At 45.0% G+C, this 21,237-nt stretch overlaps 1 protein-coding gene across 1 annotated transcript in view; it reads right to left on the bottom strand.

Moving 5' to 3' along the window:
* Positions 1 to 21,237, bottom strand: part of PWP2 (PWP2 small subunit processome component) — a 163,963-nt gene that overhangs the window by 123,881 nt on the left and 18,845 nt on the right. Inside the window, exons 2-5 of the mRNA XM_078656408.1 lie at positions 12,259 to 12,371; positions 11,792 to 11,886; positions 8,947 to 9,046; positions 1,619 to 1,762 (exon numbers count right to left, since the gene is read on the bottom strand). Of these exons, the coding sequence (XP_078512534.1) occupies positions 1,619 to 1,762; positions 8,947 to 9,046; positions 11,792 to 11,886; positions 12,259 to 12,371 (452 nt within the window). The remainder of the gene's footprint in view (positions 1 to 1,618; positions 1,763 to 8,946; positions 9,047 to 11,791; positions 11,887 to 12,258; positions 12,372 to 21,237) is intronic.

Here is a 21,237-nt window from a genome sequence, read left to right as displayed (position 1 = left end):
GATTAAAGACGCAATTACAGTTGTGTCCATCTCTAGTATGTCAGTTTCTAGTCTTCGTGAAAGCAACGAATATTAAGCCTATGTAAACCTACGTTGTCACATTTCACAGTGTGCACGTTAATCCATTGAATTGTCCCCGTTTCTAGGCCTCAAAAGGGCCCGGACTCAGATTCAGCTCCTGTCTCCTGAACCCTCTCAGAGGAGCGATACAGCCCCCACCTGCATCCCTGACCCTTAGCTTACTTCATGCCTCACAGTGCCCGGCCCGGCCTGGCTCTGCCTCCCAGTCTGCCAAGAGTATGTTATGATTCTAGTTATCAGTCCAGCCCTCCTTCTCTGCATTCCTAAGCTACTGAATCGCATCAATAGTTTCCGTCATGGTCTAGCCTTTATGTCTTCATGTAAGAGAAATACTGTATTAATATTCATAGAATATTCCTCGCACACACAATACATATAGAATTATGTATGCACCAGTCTTAGTGTCCATTAGCCTTTGCCCTGATAACTTTTGGATTCTATCAACATGTACTCTAAACACCAGATACTAGATATGCCTTGGGTACATGTCGCTCTGACACTCCAGACTTTAGTCTCCTCTTCTAGCGCAGAAGTCATAGCCCCCAGTTCTCCCTGGTAACACGTCATTGCCCGTTTGCGCGCACCACTAGGTTAGAGGTCCCAGCTGCTCAGGTAGCCCCCTCCATGTTTCTGCCCCTTTTATGACATATTCTGTTACGTTTGCATTACATGTCTATGTATACGCCCTGTACACGCCTTCTTGTTACATCATTTTGCCCTTATCTTTCGCGACTGCTACGAGTCACGCCTACTGCTACGCCTACTGTATTGAATGTAATGTATTTTGTTTAAGTATATATATATTGTGCACCCATATTAAAAGATACCCCCTTATCCCTTTGTCCGTTCCCAGGCAGCTGCCTTCATTCCTTTCCCGTACAGGCTGTCCTGTTCCTGTCCTTTATGCCTGATTAAAGCCTGACGACTCAAGATACCTCGAATCCTGACTCTTATTTATTGAGCTACCTGTTTATTGATTATATGAAAAATAGTACCGGTAATTAATTATTTATTTACCACAGTCACATGGGTCAGAGAAACGTGCAGAGAATGGAAGAGTAGATGGGCGGGGTGAGGGGAGAGTTTGCACTGTTATAATTAGTGTAAGAACGCTTAACTTTGACAAGTTATATTGTGGAAAATACTTGAAATAAAGAAATTGGGCGTGTGTGGGTTGAAGAAGCAGATGAATGGACTGAGGAACCAGCCCAGAGTGTGCAGCTTAGTTGAAGGAAAGCCACACAGATGTGGAGAGACCCAGAAGTACATGGCTGGGAGATCTAGGGGTCAAACACAGTGAGAAGGATATATGAGGAGAAAACTCAAAGTGTTAAGAGTAGCCGTTGAGCATATAAGAGGGAGTTAAACCTGGGAGCTGAGATTGGAGAAATCAGAAAGAGAAAAGGAGAGGAGGAAGGCTGAGGTAAAATCTTGCAGTCAAATCAGACAACATGAGGCGAAAGAAGTGAGATTGCAGAATTAGACCACATGGGTTAGTGCCACTGAAGGTGTGGTCTAGGGGAGAGATCCCACTCACTTGGAATCGTCAGTCCAGTCAATGCAGGTCGTTTCATCGTAGGGGCCGTAGTAACTCTTGTCCAGGACAAAGGCATTGAATTCTCGCTTCTTCCCTGGGGCATGGTACATCAGAGCCACGTTATCCTTTGTGATCACAAACTTCCTGCAGAAGAAAGATTGATTAGAGACGGGATGATGTAACGCACACATTGGTCACAAATAAATAATCTAACGGGAGACGAGGAGTGGAGTGTCTGCAGACACAACTAATGTCCCTCTGGTAGTGATTTGCAACCAGCATACCTCAGTTACTAAAACACACTGTGTGCACTAGGAATTTGTCCAGGAAGGTATCAGATGAAAATGCTGGTGACGGAGATCATTATAAAGGCCCAGGACAATACTGAATTCAACCACTACTCCTTACAATCAGTCTGGGTCAGTGAGACCTCAGTCGTGTGTGGCTGAGGATGTTTAAATCTACCACTGCAAGGCAGCGTAACTTCTTATGTTTCAATCAGCCTGCATTCACTTGTCTGTCATCAATCCCCTGAACCGCAAGTAGTTTCCTCACTCGAAAGCTGCTGGAGCAATAAGAACTTTTTTATAAAATAGCTTGAGAACTAAGACAATTATCCTTCCTTCGTTTACGCCCTCTTGAGGTTGCCCTTCAATTAGTGCCCTCTCAGCCTGTCCCCCATTTTGTATCTGGCAAGTGTTTGGGGATTCAGCTAGTTAAGAAACATCCTAAAACAGAAAAACCCAATGTCAGGGATGAATTCGAGTAAGATTCTCTCACAAATCCCACAGTGAGTCCTGTTATAGTGGGTTAGCTGCAGTTTAGCCAACAAACCGTGGATGTACTAGAACACTGGGAGGTTACATAAATGACGCAATTTGGCAAAATCTCGTCTTTGACAACGTGTGCAATTACAATTAACTACATGCTGTCATGTGGCCTTCTTGGGGGCACCTTGGTTCTCCATTGTAGCTTTATATTTTACACATTTTAGCATACATGATTTTAGCAATGTTATTTTATAAGTTTTTGCTTGCACAATATTATTCTGAGAAGACGCTGTACATGCTGCTTATTTTTAGAAAGCCTTTCTCGTCATGCAGTCTGTTAACACTGTTCAAGACTAGTTACACAGAACTAGAAATCCTAGTGCTTGAGTTGCCCGTTTGGAGAAAGCTTCTAACATCTAGAAAATCATTGCAACAGAGCTCTACCTTTGACACAGTTTAAAACAAAAGCATAGGTGCACCACACATCAATTTCGAAACAAAAAGAACAATTATATAGTCCGTATCCAACACTGATGTTCTTCAAAACGTTCCTCTTTATTCCATTATCAGTCGTTTAAAAGCGAAGACAAAAATATAATATTTCACAACGAGACGACTGACGCGTTTCGTCCTAATACAGGACTTCTTCAGTCTCATCCAGAGAGAGGCCAGTAAATAGCAGGCTTTGTGGCTTGTGAAACATTCCCCGTCAATGTAATTCAGTATCAATTGTATGCAACATCTTTATCATGACTGTGAAGAGATAAAAGGATGTGCCACTCAAGGCTAGTAGGAACATCCCAAAATCTAGACGCAGATCACCGCGATTATATATTACAAATGGTCTCACATCCAAAGTTTCTCTCTGGATGAGATTGATCCACTTAATACATAGTCCCCTGAAGAAGTTTTGTATTAGGACGAAACGTGTTGGCTGTATCGTTGTAAAAAGTTATATTTTTGTCTTCGCTTTTAAACTACTGAAAAAGGAACATTTTGAAGAATATCAGTGTTGGATACGGACTATATCATGGTTCTTCTTGTTTTGAAATTGATATGTGGTGCACCTATGCTTTTGTTTTAAATTGTTAGGTTCCTACGAGAACTAGCACTGTGACGGTGGATGCGAGCACAGAGGGCTTTATATTGGTAGAGGGATAGCAGGTTAGGTGCTGTCAATCAGAGGGCTACACTGTCAGGCTCGCCTGTTTACGCATCTCTACCATTAACACAGTGTTTTTCACTATATTAATGGTCCCTATCCTTCAGAGGGCAGGGACGAGCACCCTGCTCACAACTGTCCTGGAACGAATCCTGTATTTAACATGCTTCTCTGTTGACGCCGATCTTCCGTCCTGCAGAGAAGGATTGTCAATCCAATTTCAGGCCGATTCCCAGGTCCAGCTATCCAGGTCTGGGGGCTCAGGCTAACCTAAGAGACCGGGCACAGGGTACACCCACTATGCTCTCAGAGTAAGGGTAGTGATAGGTCGAAATATATATAAATCAGCCTGCCTCGGTTATACTGTTAATTCTTTTCACCACGTTGATCATGCTATTGCTTTTTTTTATCTGACCAATTATTGCAGCTCACTCTTTCTATGCCAAACTACGATTGTTTCAATAAATGCATTGAAAACTTTATTTGTAACCTTCTTGTGTTTACTATGGGCATGCATAAGTTGAAAACAAAAGGGGAAAGATCTGTTTCCACGATTCCCTTGGGGATCAGAGTGTCACGTTCGAGGTTGCCAAAATCACATGCCACCCCAGGAAGGTTATGGGTTTAGCTGAGGCTAGGAATTGGACCGACAGCCTCTGATGGTGCAGGTGGAATCAGTCCCTACATTCTGAACTTCTGTCATCCTAATACACAGTCCTACCTTTTCTAGGGTGAACCGTATAACAAGTGGAAGAGGACGAGGCCTAACGGCTAGAGCGGTCGACCTCGATGCTGGGGAATCGGATTCGCATCTCGGCGGGGACGCTCAACATCCTGTGATTCTGGGCAAATCATTTAATCTCCCCATGCCTAACAAAATGAATGTGTCCATCTGTAACACAACTGGTGCTCATGTAAAGCGCTCCGATATCTGCAGGTCAAGTTCAGGCTATATAAAACTCCCCCAAAAAAGGAGGGTGTATGAGCCTTTGTCCACATTTGTGTATTACAATAAAGAGCATGAATTATCCTAAACATACATTTCAACATCAACTACAAGGCAAATGCAATGTATTCACAATTCCTGCGATGCGGATATAATTAATGGTTGGCGAGGTTCGACCATAAATGTAAAATCACTTTCGACTCGTTCTTAGAGCAGTGAATATCGTGCATATAGGCCCAGAACTATCTGCCTTTCATGTATGTCCAGTGTGTACCATAAACAATGCAAACCCAAGTGCACACTAAGGACAGATCCTCTCTGGACAGCTAGAATACATTCTAATATAATTAACACATGTATAGGCAGAGTACATGCTCTCTGTCGCTGCACATGTACGAACAGAGCAGATTCTCTTTGCAAGAGTGTAGAATGACTATCACAGCACGTGTACAAACAGAGCACGTTCTCTCAGCAAGCGCGTAGAATGACTATCACAGCACGTGTACAAACAGAGCACATTCTCTCAGCAAGCGCGTAGAATGAATATCGCTGCACATGTACAAACAGAGCACATTCTCTCAGCAAGCGCGTAGAATGAATATCGCTGCACATGTACAAACAGAGCACATTCTCTCAGCAAGCGTGTAGAATGAATATCGCTGCACATGTACAAACAGAGCACATTCTCTCAGCAAGCCCGTAGAATGAATATCGCTGCACATGTACAAACAGAGCACATTCTCTCAGCAAGCGCGTAGAATGAATATCGCTGCACATGTACAAACAGAGCACATTCTCTCTGCAAGCGCGTAGAATGAATATCGCTGCACATGTACAAACAGAGCACATTCTCTCTGCAAGCGCGTAGAATGAATATCGCTGCACATGTACAAACAGAGCACATTCTCTCAGCAAGCCCGTAGAATGAATATCGCTGCACATGTACAAACAGAGCACATTCTCTCAGCAGGCGTGTAGAATGAATATCGCTGCACATGTACAAACAGAGCACATTCTCTCTGCAAGCGCGTAGAATGAATATCGCTGCACATGTTCAAACTGAGCACATTCTCTCAGCAAGAGCGTAGAATGAATATCGCTGCACATGTACAAACAGAGCACATTCTCTCAGCAAGCGCGTAGAATGAATATCGCTGCACATGTACAAACAGAGCACATTCTCTCAGCAAGCGCGTAGAATGAATATCGCTGCACATGTACAAACAGAGCACATTCTCTCTGCAAGCGCGTAGAATGAATATCGCTGCACATGTTCAAACAGAGCACATTCTCTCAGCAAGCGCGTAGAATGAATATCGCTGCACATGTACAAACAGAGCACATTCTCTCAGCAAGCGCGTAGAATGAATATCGCTGCACATGTACAAACAGAGCACATTCTCTCAGCAAGCGCGTAGAATGAATATCGCTGCACATGTACAAACAGAGCACATTCTCTCAGCAGGCGTGTAGAATGAATATCGCTGCACATGTACATACAGAGCACATTCTCTCTGCAAGCGCGTAGAATGAATATCCCTGCACATGTACAAACAGAGCACATTCTCTCTGCAAGCGCGTAGAATGAATATCGCTGCACATGTACAAACAGAGCACATTCTCTCTGCAAGCGCGTAGAATGAATATCGCTGCACATGTTCAAACAGAGCACATTCTCTCAGCAAGCGCGTAGAATGAATATCGCTGCACATGTACAAACAGAGCACATTCTCTCAGCAAGCGCGTAGAATGAATATCGCTGCACATGTACAAACAGAGCACATTCTCTCAGCAAGCGCGTAGAATGAATATCGCTGCACATGTACAAACAGAGCACATTCTCTCAGCAAGCGCGTAGAATGAATATCGCTGCACATGTACAAACAGAGCACATTCTCTCAGCAAGCACGTAGAATGAATATCGCTGCACATGTACAAACAGAGCACATTCTCTCAGCAAGCGCGTAGAATGAATATCGCTGCACATGTACAAACAGAGCACATTCTCTCAGCAAGCGCGTAGAATGAATATCGCTGCACATGTACAAACAGAGCACATTCTCTCAGCAAGCGCGTAGAATGAATATCGCTGCACATGTACAAACAGAGCACATTCTCTCAGCAAGCGCGTAGAATGAATATCGCTGCACATGTACAAACAGAGCACATTCTCTCAGCAAGCGCGTAGAATGAATATCGCTGCACATGTTCAAACAGAGCACATTCTCTCAGCAAGCGTGTAGAAGGAATATCGCTGCACATGTACAAACAGAGCACATTCTCTCAGCAAGCGCGTAGAATGAATATCGCTGCACATGTACAAACAGAGCACATTCTCTCAGCAAGCGCGTAGAATGAATATCGCTGCACATGTACAAACAGAGCACATTCTCTCTGCAGGCGCGTAGAATGAATATCGCTGCACATGTACAAACAGAGCACATTCTCTCTGCAAGCGCGTAGAATGAATATCGCTGCACATGTACAAACAGAGCACATTCTCTCAGCAAGCCCGTAGAATGAATATCGCTGCACATGTACAAACAGAGCACATTCTCTCAGCAGGCGTGTAGAATGAATATCGCTGCACATGTACAAACAGAGCACATTCTCTCTGCAAGCGCGTAGAATGAATATCGCTGCACATGTTCAAACTGAGCACATTCTCTCAGCAAGAGCGTAGAATGAATATCGCTGCACATGTACAAACAGAGCACATTCTCTCAGCAAGCACGTAGAATGAATATCGCTGCACATGTACAAACAGAGCACATTCTCTCAGCAAGCGCGTAGAATGAATATCGCTGCACATGTACAAACAGAGCACATTCTCTCTGCAAGCGCGTAGAATGAATATCGCTGCACATGTTCAAACAGAGCACATTCTCTCAGCAAGCGCGTAGAATGAATATCGCTGCACATGTACAAACAGAGCACATTCTCTCAGCAAGCGCGTAGAATGAATATCGCTGCACATGTACAAACAGAGCACATTCTCTCAGCAAGCGCGTAGAATGAATATCGCTGCACATGTACAAACAGAGCACATTCTCTCAGCAGGCGCGTAGAATGAATATCGCTGCACATGTACATACAGAGCACATTCTCTCTGCAAGCGCGTAGAATGAATATCGCTGCACATGTACAAACAGAGCACATTCTCTCTGCAAGCGCGTAGAATGAATATCGCTGCACATGTACAAACAGAGCACATTCTCTCTGCAAGCGCGTAGAATGAATATCGCTGCACATGTTCAAACAGAGCACATTCTCTCAGCAAGCGCGTAGAATGAATATCGCTGCACATGTACAAACAGAGCACATTCTCTCAGCAAGCGCGTAGAATGAATATCGCTGCACATGTACAAACAGAGCACATTCTCTCAGCAAGCGCGTAGAATGAATATCGCTGCACATGTACAAACAGAGCACATTCTCTCAGCAAGCGCGTAGAATGAATATTGGTGCACATGTACAAACAGAGCACATTCTCTCAGCAAGCGCGTAGAATGAATATCGCTGCACATGTACAAACAGAGCGCATTCTCTCAGCAAGTGCGTAGAATGAATATTGGTGCACATGTAGAAACAGAGCACATTCTCTCAGCAAGCGTGTAGAATGAATATCGCTGCACATGTAGAAACAGAGCACATTCTCTCTGCAAGCGTGTAGAATGAATATCGCTGCACATGTAGAAACAGAGCACATTCTCTCTGCAAGCGCGTAGAATGAATATCGCTGCACGTGTACAAACAGAGCACATTCTCTCAGCAAGCGCGTAGAATGAATATCGCTGCACATGTACAAACAGAGCACATTCTCTCTGCAAGCGCGTAGAATGAATATCGCTGCACATGTACAAACAGAGCACATTCTCTCTGCAAGCGCGTAGAATGAATATCGCTGCACGTGTAGCAACAGAGCACATTCTCTCAGCAAGCGTGTAGAATGAATATCGCTGCACATGTACAAACAGAGCACATTCTCTCTGCAAGCGTCTAGAATGAATATTGCTGCACATTTAAACACAGAGCATATGTAATGTGTAGGCGTTTAGAATGAATATTGCTGCACTCCACACATGTACACACAGAGATCAGATGCTCTTTGTAGCCAACTAGAATGTAAAGAACCGAGAGTAGCAGTATTAGACACAGGGTTTGTGTAGACACCAAGAATAAACATTGTTGCATACACAGATGGAACAAACATGCTGTCTGCAGGCAGCCAGAATAAAAATGGCTACACATGTAGGCAGAGCGCTGGCAGCCTGTTTGCCACTAGAATGATCGCACAACACATGTAGCTAGAGCACATGCTCGGTACAGGCGCCTAGAATTAACAGCGCTGTATATATCACAAGCATTCTCGCAGCGTGACAATATTAGCTACAGAGAAGACTTGCATTAATGCTACAATTAATAGTGGTTCAAATGTGACTCTCCTCACCTGCCATCCGGGGAGAAGCGGACACTGTGCACCGGCTTGTGGAAGTGGAAGTGATGCAGCACCGACTTACTGACCATGCTGACCAGCACCGCCGCCCCCTCTGAGAGCAAGAGATGCAGAGAGAAAACGATGAGTGACAATCACTGGCTCAAAGACTAGAAAAGAACACAAAACAGTCTGGGAAATTTGCACAACAGTGTGACCCTCTGATAGATTAGTATGAATCCCATCCACCACTGGCCCAAGACCAACAATGACAAAAGATGTGTTTGATGGGCAGTTACCACAGTCAACAACACCTCCATCAAGATCGGTGCAAACATCTGGGCACCAAAACATTCCTCGATGTGCCCGGAGAGCTCCAACGTCAGGCACAAAAACAGTCTCTTGTAAATAAAGTATTAAACAGGCTGCGTTTTATCCATCAAGAAGTAGACATTCTCCTGCAGCCATATGTGTTGGGGGCTCTGTAAGGAACTTCAAAGCTGGAAAAACCTAATAGCCCCCCCCCACCCCCTCTTCAACCAATCAAATCACTGAGTAGTTTATAAACCCCTCCAGAAAGCAATCATTTGAGATTAAAGAGATTAGCACTGGACGTTCCCCGGACTGCAATTCAAACTCAGTGCAGTGGCTTATGGAGGATAATCTAGCAGTCCCAATCATCAGATGATCTGAGGATAACAAAGGGCACAATCCCTCACATCCAATCTACCTATCATCAGATGATCTGAGGATAACAAAGGGCACAATCCCTCACATCCAATCTACCCATCATCAGATGATCTGAGGATAACAAAGGGCACAATCCCTCACATCCAATCTACCCATCATCAGATGATCTGAGGATAACAAAGGGCACAATCCCTCACATCCAATCTACCTATCATCAGATGATCTGAGGATAACAAAGGGCACAATCCCTCACATCCAATCTACCCATCATCAGATGATCTGAGGATAACAAAGGGCACAATCCCTCACATCCAATCTACCTATCATCAGATGATCTGAGGATAACAAAGGGCACAATCCCTCACATCCAATCTACCCATCATCAGATGATCTGAGGATAACAAAGGGCACAATCCCTCACATCCAATCTACCCATCATCAGATGATCTGAGGATAACAAAGGGCACAATCCCTCACATCCAATCTACCCATCATCAGATGATCTGAGGATAACAAAGGGCACAATCCCTCACATCCAATCTACCCATCATCAGATGATCTGAGGATAACAAAGGGCACAATCCCTCACATCCAATCTACCCATCATCAGATGATCTGAGGATAACAAAGGGCACAATCCCTCACATCCAATCTACCCATCATCAGATGATCTGAGGATAACAAAGGGCACAATCCCTCACATCCAATCTACCCATCATCAGATGATCTGAGGATAACAAAGGGCACAATCCCTCACATCCAATCTACCCATCATCAGATGATCTGAGGATAACAAAGGGCACAATGCCTCACATCCAATCTACCCATCATCAGATGATCTGAGGATAACAAAGGGCACAATCCCTCACATCCAATCTACCCATCATCAGATGATCTGAGGATAACAAAGGGCACAATCCCTCACATCCAATCTACCCATCATCAGATGATCTGAGGATAACAAAGGGCACAATCCCTCACATCCAATCTACCCATCAACAGATGATCGGAGGATAACAAAGGGCACAATCCCTCACATCCAATCTACCCATCAACAGATGATCGGAGGATAACAAAGGGCACAATGCCTCACATCCAATCTACCCATCAACAGATGATCGGAGGATAACAAAGGGCACAATGCCTCACATCCAATCTACCCATCAACAGATGATCGGAGGATAACAAAGGGCACAATCCCTCACATCCAATCTACCCATCAACAGATGATCGGAGGATAACAAAGGGCACAATCCCTCACATCCAATCTACCCATCATCAGATGATCGGAGGATAACAAAGGGCACAATGCCTCACATTCAATCTACCCATCAACAGATGATCGGAGGATAACAAAGGGCACAATGCCTCACATCCAATCTACCCATCAACAGATGATGAGGATAACAAAGGGCACAATCCCTCACATCCAATCTACCTATCATCAGATGATCTGAGGATAACAAAGGGCACAATCCCTCACATCCAATCTACCCATCATCAGATGATCGGAGGATAACAAAGGGCACAATGCCTCACATCCAATCTACCCATCAACAGATGATCTGAGGATAACAAAGGGCACAATGCCTCACATCCAATCTACCCATCAACAGATGATGAGGATAACAAAGGGCACAATGCCTCACATCCAATCTACCCATCAACAGATGATGAGGATAACAAAGGGCACAATCCCTCACATCCAATCTACCTATCATCAGATGATCTGAGGATAACAAAGGGCACAATGCCTCACATCCAATCTACCCATCAACAGATGATCTGAGGATAACAAAGGGCACAATGCCTCACATCCAATCTACCCATCAACAGATGATCTGAGGATAACAAAGGGCACAATGCCTCACATCCAATCTACCCATCAACAGATGATCTGAGGATAACAAAGGGCACAATGCCTCACATCCAATCTACCCATCAACAGATGATCTGAGGATAACAAAGGGCACAATGCCTCACATCCAATCTACCCATCATCAGATGATCTGAGGATAACAAAGGGCACAATCCCTCACATCCAATCTACCCATCATCAGATGATCTGAGGATAACAAAGGGCACAATCCCTCACATCCAAGCTACAGACTGGGGCTCTTCTAAGCCAAAAGTCTCATTCACACCTCTCAGTCGCCCCATAGAACAGTACCGTTATCCACCAGGACGGCGACGTTCCCATCTGGAGAGAGTCCAACACATGCGATATTCTGACCGGTCGCCAACGGGAGCGTCTCCGACTTATTACTAGAAGGGTGCAAAGAGCAAACACATAAAATTGACAGCAACAGTCCCCTCACAAGCCTTTCTATCAAGGAAACAGATAAATATGCAGGAATGCAATTTGTTTGCATTGTTTATAAGGCCCACCCCCTCTAATCATCCATTCCACATTTGCTGCACATTACCGTTCAAAGCGGTGATCTAGGGGCCACACCTTTTGAATCCAGGGAGGTGGGAAAAGATTAAATGCAGTAAAGCACTTTATTGCAGAGGACAGCAAACAACTTCCTCTGTGACCCATAGCTTTATTGTTTCTGCACTACGCATTATAAATAGCCTTTCAGGCCTCTGTATAACTCATATCCCCCTCTCGAATGACACACAATAGCCACTTACTTCTTCAAGTCAAACACAGTCAGGCGATTCCCCACCGGACTGATGACTGAATCCCCATCTGGTGTGAAACTCAGGTTCCCCTGGCGAAAGACTGTCCCCAGCAAATTGGAGAACTGGAAAGAAAGCAGTGGAGGACCACATTAACATTGGACAGGGAACATCAGTGAAGAAACCAGGTATCATGATGAGGACCGCTCCAAGAGAACAGAGTTCGCCTCAGAAAAACATCCAGTTCATTGTAATAGAGACTACACTGATTCAGAAGCAAGGCACAATTGTTCAGAGCCCCTCCCTCCGTTCAAATTTAATTCAAAGAACTGTAAAGTGTAGAGCCTCTGCAGATCTTGACAATGTGCTTGGTTGGTAAGTACAGAACATATCTGTAATGATCTCAGGGCCTTGTTTATAGAGGCCCAATGTGCCAAACACGCGACTTTAAAAATACTCTTTTTTCATTGAAAGCCAGTGAGGGATTTTTAAAGTTGGGCTTAGCTCCAATAAGTAATCTTGCAGCCCAGTTTTCTATCCTAACTGTAGTTTTGGCTGGTAGACTGATATACATTGCAAAACATACTCCAGACGAGATAAAATATTAGCATGACTTACTGGTTCGTGAAAATCCCTGGGGAGCATAGAAAGAATTTTGCATTGCCATTGGACAAATAAAGCAGGAGTTGAAAACATGTTTACTTGTTTATTCATAGAGATCTTTATCAATGATGAAACCAAGATTTTTTACAGCTAGCATCAGCACAAGTGGAGCTCCCAATTCTGCCGGGAAAGGGAGATGGACAGAGGACCAAACCTCAAAGGTTCTGTCTTGTCCCCATTTACTTTCGGCGCATGCCTGCACGTCCACTGTGTTCCTGACACCATGCAGCCATGGAAATTGGAAGCCCCCTCTGTCTCATCAACCACCATTTGGGTGTCATCAACGTGTCATGGGAGACAACCCAAACCTGTGAATTAATTTCGCCAGAGCTGAAATTTACATGTTAACCAAGTGGGAGTAAGAATAGAGTCTGGCGGTACGGCACAACGCAACAATCGCCTCTTTGAGGGAAAAGGAAGACATTCTTATCACCGGAGTGCAGTATGTCTGACCCCTGCCAAGGCTTCAATGTAAGTTGTTCTATTCCAATTAACTGTATTTAAACATCTTGTGGTCATCCTCAAAATGGCTTGTGGATCTAGCTGCCCCATGTGGTATACTTAACAGGACCAGAGCTAACAAGGGACAGTACATCCACCGATGGGAAGGTACATCCTTGATCATGCCCAAGAATTATTATGGCAGCTGCACTGAAAGCTTCTGCAAGAATTGCAGCAAACCCAGGTTAAAAATGAGAGGTCACAGAGGGCAGATTCCTGTTCTTCTGCAGGTGACCGCTCTGGTCCTGTAGAGGGATGTTTACCAGTTTACTTCTGAGAAGGACTTGAAAGATCATGGTTTTATTAAGTACAGTTACGAGTTCCATCCCAGTCCCCTGTATGGTATGGATGCCCAGCAAACCGGTTTTCACCATGGAGTAGGGCTTGTGTAATATCAGAGCTGGGAACGTGTGTCCTTCTCAGACCAATACTGGCTGCTTACGGGGCAGCAGTTACCCAAACAACTGACACAGGTGAGGGTTTTTAGAAGGTTGACTAGTGATGGGTCACTGAAAGCAACCGCTTGCATTTGCAGAGGGAGAAGTTGATATCATCTAACACGTTTCAACAAGATGACCAGCAGAAGATGGCATGCTATAGGAGGATGGAGAGAGACACAGGTTAAGGGTTGGTGCTTTCAGTACACAGGATAAAACAGATCATGCTAGCTTCGGAGAGAGGATCAGGGGATCACTGAGTGACGGTTGGCATGGTTAGCACCTTTGTTTGTTAAATAGATATTCTGGTGGCCGAACTCTGGACAAGTGAGATATTCCTGAAGTTACCACCAGGAGCATCCACATCACAGAAAATTGGGCTGCCACCTGCATAGCCAGGCATGTGTGGCTATGGTCCTGGGCGAGGGACGGAGGGAGTGGAAAGTAGTAATTACATACAATAGCGTACTGCAGTTCACAGGAGACTCAATGTCATTGGCAGAAATAGCAATTTCTCAGTTACAGGAAAGGAGAGTCTGCTGATGTGAGAGCAAACCGATCATTTTCAATTATGCAAAAAATACATACATAGTGTTCTAGGTTCTAGCAGCCAGGAGAACAGTTTTAATCCTTTAATAGCATGGAGAGTCTGCAGAAGGTCCCTGAAAGAGGAGTTGTGGTAGATGACACAGAACCACATCATCAATCTCTGATCGGGCTCTTATCCACAATCTCCCTCTTACATTCATTGTTTGGTGCAGAAGAACCACGGGTGAGGCCTTTTCTTATGGTCCTGGGACAACAGTGAACTTTAATTGAACGGCCAATGTACTCCTCTCTCAGGATTGGGGGCAAGGGGATAAAGTACTTATGGTTCACTTTAGAAGGTCGACAAGGTTAGAGACTTAGATAAATAAGTTGCTGCTAACTCGTTTACAAGACTGATTCTAATATTTAATGTCATTGGATTACAGCTGCTGCTATTCAGTTTACACGCACTGCCACTTCAGCTACAATCAAACCATTGTTTTTGCCTGCGATCTTTTGTATTTTAAATGGATTTTTCTTTTTTTTTTTAAAGGAGTCTGGTTTTAATGTTGATTGATATAATGGATACCTTTTATGATCTGTCTTCGGAAGGTCAAATAAAGAAAAAATTGAATTGATAAATAGTAAGTGTAGGAAGCTGGCTCTGTATATACTATCCACCTAGCAACTACTGGATAATTATGGCATAAACCATGCACATTTTGCGGAGAGAATAGTGTGGCAACGTTGCCACCAAACACTATTTCAATATGGGTTTTTCACATGGTTGGCACTATCTTTCTTTTATGTTGTTTGTCAACCACCACAGATTGTTTTTGAGCACTGATGAAATTGCCAAAAATTGCAATGCAATGAAACATGTCAGCCGTTCCAATTAAAATGGTCAATGTGCGGTTACTGTGAAAAATGAGGTATGTGTAACTGAAAGTGAGCCACAACTCATTTTACCTTGGAAAAGCATTTTACTTTTTTCACGTTACGGGGGCCAGATGGCTGATATAATCATCAACACCTTTTCTATATCTTTCTTCGCCTTTTTCTCACACAACCTTAAGATTTGGGCATAAATTTCCCACTCTATCTTTTCTGTTTTGGTCATGAAAGTTACTGATGAGGACAATGTGAGCCTACTGGTGAGTACCAAAAGTAGCTCCTAGAGCGATGCTTACGTGAGGTACTTTCTGACCTCACACATTTATTCTTCTCTTTTTTGATGTGAGTCTGTGTGTGGTGGGTTAACAAACTCTAAACGTTTAGAACGCAGAACACTCAGCGTTGGGCACAACTGTTAAATAAGCAGAGCCTGACCCAGGGCCAGATAGCGAGCAAAACTGCCCCTTTTGTTGAAATTTAATTCACATTGAAGGTTTGTAGTGTTCTATGTAATGAGATCATTTGTGTATGGATCTGTATATACTATACCAAAGGAAGGTATAGTGTGCACAAAGTACAGTGGATCCCCAGAGGTAAAGCAGAGGCTAAAGTAGATACTATCTTACTCTCTTTTGTGGTAGGGTGGTTGAGCAGTTGAGCACTAAGGCAATAAATGATGTCTCGCATTCAGAAAGTGAATCCAGACCAATTGTTGTATAAAAAGTTATTTTGTTGTTTTGTTTCTAGAACCAAGATTTACTTGGTAGCAGAAATCAGGTATCATCATGAGGACTACTCCAAGAGAACAGAGCACACCTCAGAAAAACATCCAGTTCGTGTTAATAGAGACTACACTGATTCAGAAGCAACACGTGATTGTTCAGAGCCTGATCTGCTGGAGGACTCTAGTCCTATACAATGTTAATTTTCAAAATACAATTAATACTGGTTTTGTAGGAACATTCAGATTGATTTTGCAGTTGAGAAAATTATTTGTAAACTGTTCAAAAACACTTGAAATTCATTTTAAATTACTTTGTGATTACTTTCCTGGTTTGGCATTAAACACACTCCTAACACAGTTTAAGTAACACAGGACATTGATAAACAGGTTAACTCTTGTAAAGGTGCTAAGTTACTTTTGTTGCAGTACAAGACAGTTCAAAACGTACAAGATTTTTCAACGAAACCCCACCGTTCACTCCTATGGGGAAAAACGAAGTGTTAAATTCACAGGCAAGTAAACTGTTTCAGGATTGGAGTTTTGGAAGGTAGAACTAAGGTCCCCCAACGTTTAGGATTGCACTCTAGGAACATCACCAGGAGCACTAGGGCAGCCGGGTGCATATGTTAGCCAATGGGGCACCTCAGTTGGGGCCCGCTCACAGGCAGACCACTAGGTCTCGGGAGTCAAGCTCCAGGGGTTAAGGTATGGGCAAAGGGGGTCCCAGGTTGGCATCAAGTCCACACCACTAGCGGCGCAGGGGTGGCGGAGTGCCGGGTGCTCAGGAGGGGACAGGTGCCCAATGCTTTTCTATGGAGGATGTCAGTTGCGGAAAAGGACTGTAGTCTGGAGCCAGAAGACTGGACGAAAGGAACCAACGACTGGAGGATGAAGATGAAGAGTTGCTGGATCCCAGGACACAGTCAGTCGGGTACCTCAGGTCCCAGGAGCTGGGTGTGCAGAGATGTCCTTTCGTGTTGGGTTCCCCTCATCGGTTCCTGTCGCGTTGGGGGGGGGGGGGGGAGTACTCTTCAGGATGAGGCTGCAGGTGTCGAGGAGAAGTTCGGTGGAGGTCGTTCAACACACTGGTCAGGATCACTGGGGGGACCTCGCTCGGTGTTGGCACACTCTGGCAGTGGGAAGAGGGGTGAGGACTCGCCGATCTGGCTGGATCTGGTGTCCTGGCTTCGGTTGGTGTTGGACAAATCCAGTGTCCATGGGAGATCAGTCTTTCCTTGAAGACAGGGCAGGCCCCCAGGGTTCTGGAGCCTGCTTGCTGCAGGACATGCCACTTTCAGCTTGCAGGGGTTTCAGAGAAGGAAACTGGCCGAGAGGGCTGGGGACAAAGCAGTTGTCATCCTCCTCTTCTGCAGAACAGCTCTTCCGTCCTCCTTGTCACATCTAATCTGAAGAGGCACGGTTCAAGGGTGCCCCTAAATACTAGATTTCGGGGCATTGCTGGGATGTGCAGTTTGGGACCAATGGGTCAATTTTCTGGGGTGTCAACACCCCCTAGTATGCTTCCCTTCAGTGGGAGCGGGACATAGGCCTCTTCCTGATTGGAGGGGTCCCCCCATTTTCAAAATGGCAGGGACTGAGAGGTGGCCTTCGCTTCACCTCTCCCACCTGGGGGGTGGGGTTGGCAAAGATGGACATACCTTCCTTTCTGGCTAGGTTTTCCCGCTGGTTCACGGGCCCAAAATGAGGGTCAGAACCAGTGGGAGCCAGTTGCTGATATCAGCAAAAGGCTGGGAGTAGCTAGCAAAGGCAGCAGACCTTTGAAGCTCCGTCTTCAAGGACCCTGCCCATCCTGGGGGATGAGGCATGACACCTCTGTCCAGGATGTTCTTTGTTTCCAGAGCTAGAGAACAGAGGCTCTCTACCCAGGGATCCAGAAAGCTGTCTGGTGGTGACGGATGGCTGGGAGCCAGTCAGGAACCCCGCCAGGGTTGGGAGTTTTCCCAAGGAGCATCTCTAAGATGCCCTCGGAGTGCATTTTTCATTAAATCTAACACTGGCATCAGTGTGGGTTTAATGGTCAGGGAAGTTTGATACCAAACTTCACAGACTTCAGTACAGCCATCATGGAGCTGTAGAGTTTGCGGTGACAAACTACTAGCCCATGCACTCAAAAATGGCTTCACCGCTCTAACAATGTCTGTAAATGGCACAGACACTGTAGGGGCATATGTAAATGTTGGATACTTGTAAAGCGCACTGTTACTCTACCCGAGTGTCCTGGCGCTGTAGACCGCTGGGGAACCCGTCCTGGTTTTCCCTGTGAGATGGTCCCTTTCTGGGTATCTCCAGGGTGAAACCAGGCATCCCTGGCGTCTGTGGGGGGCCGTTGTAGAGATGAGGCAAGCTTAATGCCCAGAGTTACCGAGTGTGTTCCCTGGTTAGAGTAGGCACCGAAGCGAGAATTATCGAGTCCGTTGACCCTGGTCCAAGACCCTGCCGCGTCGGGAATTGAACCCTGGTCCCGGGCCGTTCTCTGCTTACAGGTCTGCCGCCTCTAACCAGTGAGCCACACCTCTCCACAATATAGCTCCTGCAACTATGCCCTCACCTGGGTATGGTGCACCCTGCCTTTAGAGCTGTAAGGTCTACTAGAAGGGTGACTTACTATATGCTGCAGGCAGTGTCGGTGGGCATGGCACAAAAGGATGTGGGCAACGTCAGCTCTTCATTTTGGTCTGAACCAAAACACGCAGCCTGCGATGGCAAGCAGGGGGTGAAGGTGAGAGGTCTCTGAAGGTGGCACAATACATGCTGCAGCCCTCAGAGGCCCACTTTGGTCACAAGGCCCTTAGTACGAGTGATACTTTTTACAAGGGACTTACATGGGGCCTACAGTAGTGCCATTTGAGGGTACAAAGGTAGAGTTTTGGGAAAGAACACAGGTGCTGAGTTTTGGTCAGCAGGCTCCCAGCACACAGTCAAGTTTGCATCAGGTATCTGGCAAAAGGTTAGGGGGTAATCATACAACAAGCTTTTGCAATGCAATAGGTCTCGCATTAGGAAAGTTTGCGCTATTTGTATTGTAAATGACACATTTTGTATTTATGTGTTGGTTTTGAAAATCGCGAAATTAATAGCTTTGTCATTTACAATGCCAATAATTTTAACTTTCGCAAACGTGACACCTATAGCATTTGTAATGCAATTTGTGTTACGTGACTTAGATGTATTGATATTACAAATAACAATGGCTTTACATTTTTTTAAATAACTAATAGTTAAATAAAAGCTATTGTAATTTATAATGGCAATAGCTTAAACTTTTGTAAATAACTTTTGTGAAGATTATGTTCAGTGTATTTTATTGTGACGAAAATCCAAGAACAGAAGTGAAATATTAACATCTTTTTGTGACATTTGTAATACAGCTTGAAACATTGAGAGAACATATTTGAACCAGTTGTTGTTGAATAGTTGCACAGATTGATGCTGTGGCGGCGCTGTGTGATGTTGTGGTGGCGACGAGTGATGCTGCGGCGTTCAGTAATGCCGTGGTAGCGCATAGTGATGTTGTGGTGCCCCTGAGTGATGTTGTGGTGGTGCCGAGTGATGCTGCGGTGATGCAATAGAGTGAGTGCGATAGATAAATAGAGTGAGTGCGATAGATAGATAGAGTGAGTGCGATAGATAGATAGAGTGAGTGCGATAGATAGATAGAGTGAGGGCAATAGATCGATAGATAGAGGGCGATAGATAGAGGGCGATAGATAGATAGAGGGCGATAGATAGAGTGAGGGCGATAGATAGAGTGAGGGCGATAGATAGATAGAGGGCGATAGATAGATAGAGGGCGATAGATAGATAGAGGGCGATAGATAGATAGAGGGCGATAGATAGATAGAGGGCGATAGATAGATAGAGGGCGATAGATAGATAGAGGGCGATAGATAGATAGAGGGCGATAGATAGATAGAGGGCGATAGATAGATAGATAGAGGGCGATAGATAGATAGATAGAGGGCGATAGATAGATAGAGGGCGATAGATAGATAGATAGAGTGAGGGCGATAGATAGATAGAGGGCGATAGATAGATAGAGGGCGATAGATAGATAGAGGGCGATAGATAGATAGAGGGCGATAGATAGATAGAGGGCGATAGATAGATAGAGGGCGATAGATAGATAGAGGGCGATAGATAGATAGAGGGCGATAGATAGATAGATAGATGGCGATAGATAGATAGATAGAGGGCGATAGATAGATAGAGGGCGATAGATAGATAGAGGGCGATAGATAGATAGAGGGCGATAGATAGATAGAGGGCGATAGATAGATAGAGGGCGATAGATAGATAGAGGGCGATAGATAGATAGAGGGCGATAGATAGATAGAGGGCGATAGATAGATAGATAGAGGGCGATAGATAGATAGATAGAGGGCGATAGATAGAGGGCGATAGATAGAGGGCGATAGATAGATAGAGTGAGGGCGATAGATAGATAGAGTGAGGGCGATAGATAGATAGAGTGAGGGCGATAGATAGATAGAGTGAGGGCGATAGATAGATAGAGTGAGGGCGATAGATAGATAGAGTGAGGGCGATAGAGTGAGGGCGATAGAGTGAGGGCGATAGAGTGAGGGCGATAGAGTGAGGGCGATAGAGTGAGGGCGATAGAGTGAGGGCGATAGAGTGAGGGCGATAGAGTGAGGGCGATAGAGTGAGGGCGATAGAGTGAGGGCGATAGAGTGAGGGCGATAGAGTGAGGGCGATAGAGTGAGGGCGATAGAGTGAGGGCGATAGAGTGAGGGCGATAGAGTGAGGGCGATAGAGTGAGGGCGATAGAGTGAGGGCGATAGAGTGAGGGCGATAGAGTGAGGGCGATAGAGTGAGGGCGATAGAGTGAGGGCGATAGAGTGAGGGCGATAGAGTGAGGGCGATAGAGTGAGGGCGATAGAGTGAGGGCGATAGAGTGAGGGCGATAGAGTGAGGGCGATAGAGTGAGGGCGATAGAGTGAGGGCGATAGAGTGAGGGCGATAGAGTGAGGGCGATAGAGTGAGGGCGATAGAGTGAGGGCGATAGAGTGAGGGCGATAGAGTGAGGGCGATAGAGTGAGGGCGATAGAGTGAGGGCGATAGATAGATAGAGTGAGGGCGAGAGATAGAGTGAGGGCGATAGACACATAGAGTGAGGGCGATAGACACGGAGTGAGGGCGATAGATGGATAGATAGATAGATATCTATACTACTATTATAAAGAGAGAACTGTGTCCTTTGAGCCA

This window comes from Lissotriton helveticus, chromosome 8 (genome assembly GCF_964261635.1).
Source record: "Lissotriton helveticus chromosome 8, aLisHel1.1, whole genome shotgun sequence".
NCBI classification, from domain to species: Eukaryota; Metazoa; Chordata; class Amphibia; order Caudata; family Salamandridae; genus Lissotriton; species Lissotriton helveticus.
This window is presented reverse-complemented; position numbering and strand designations above follow the sequence as displayed.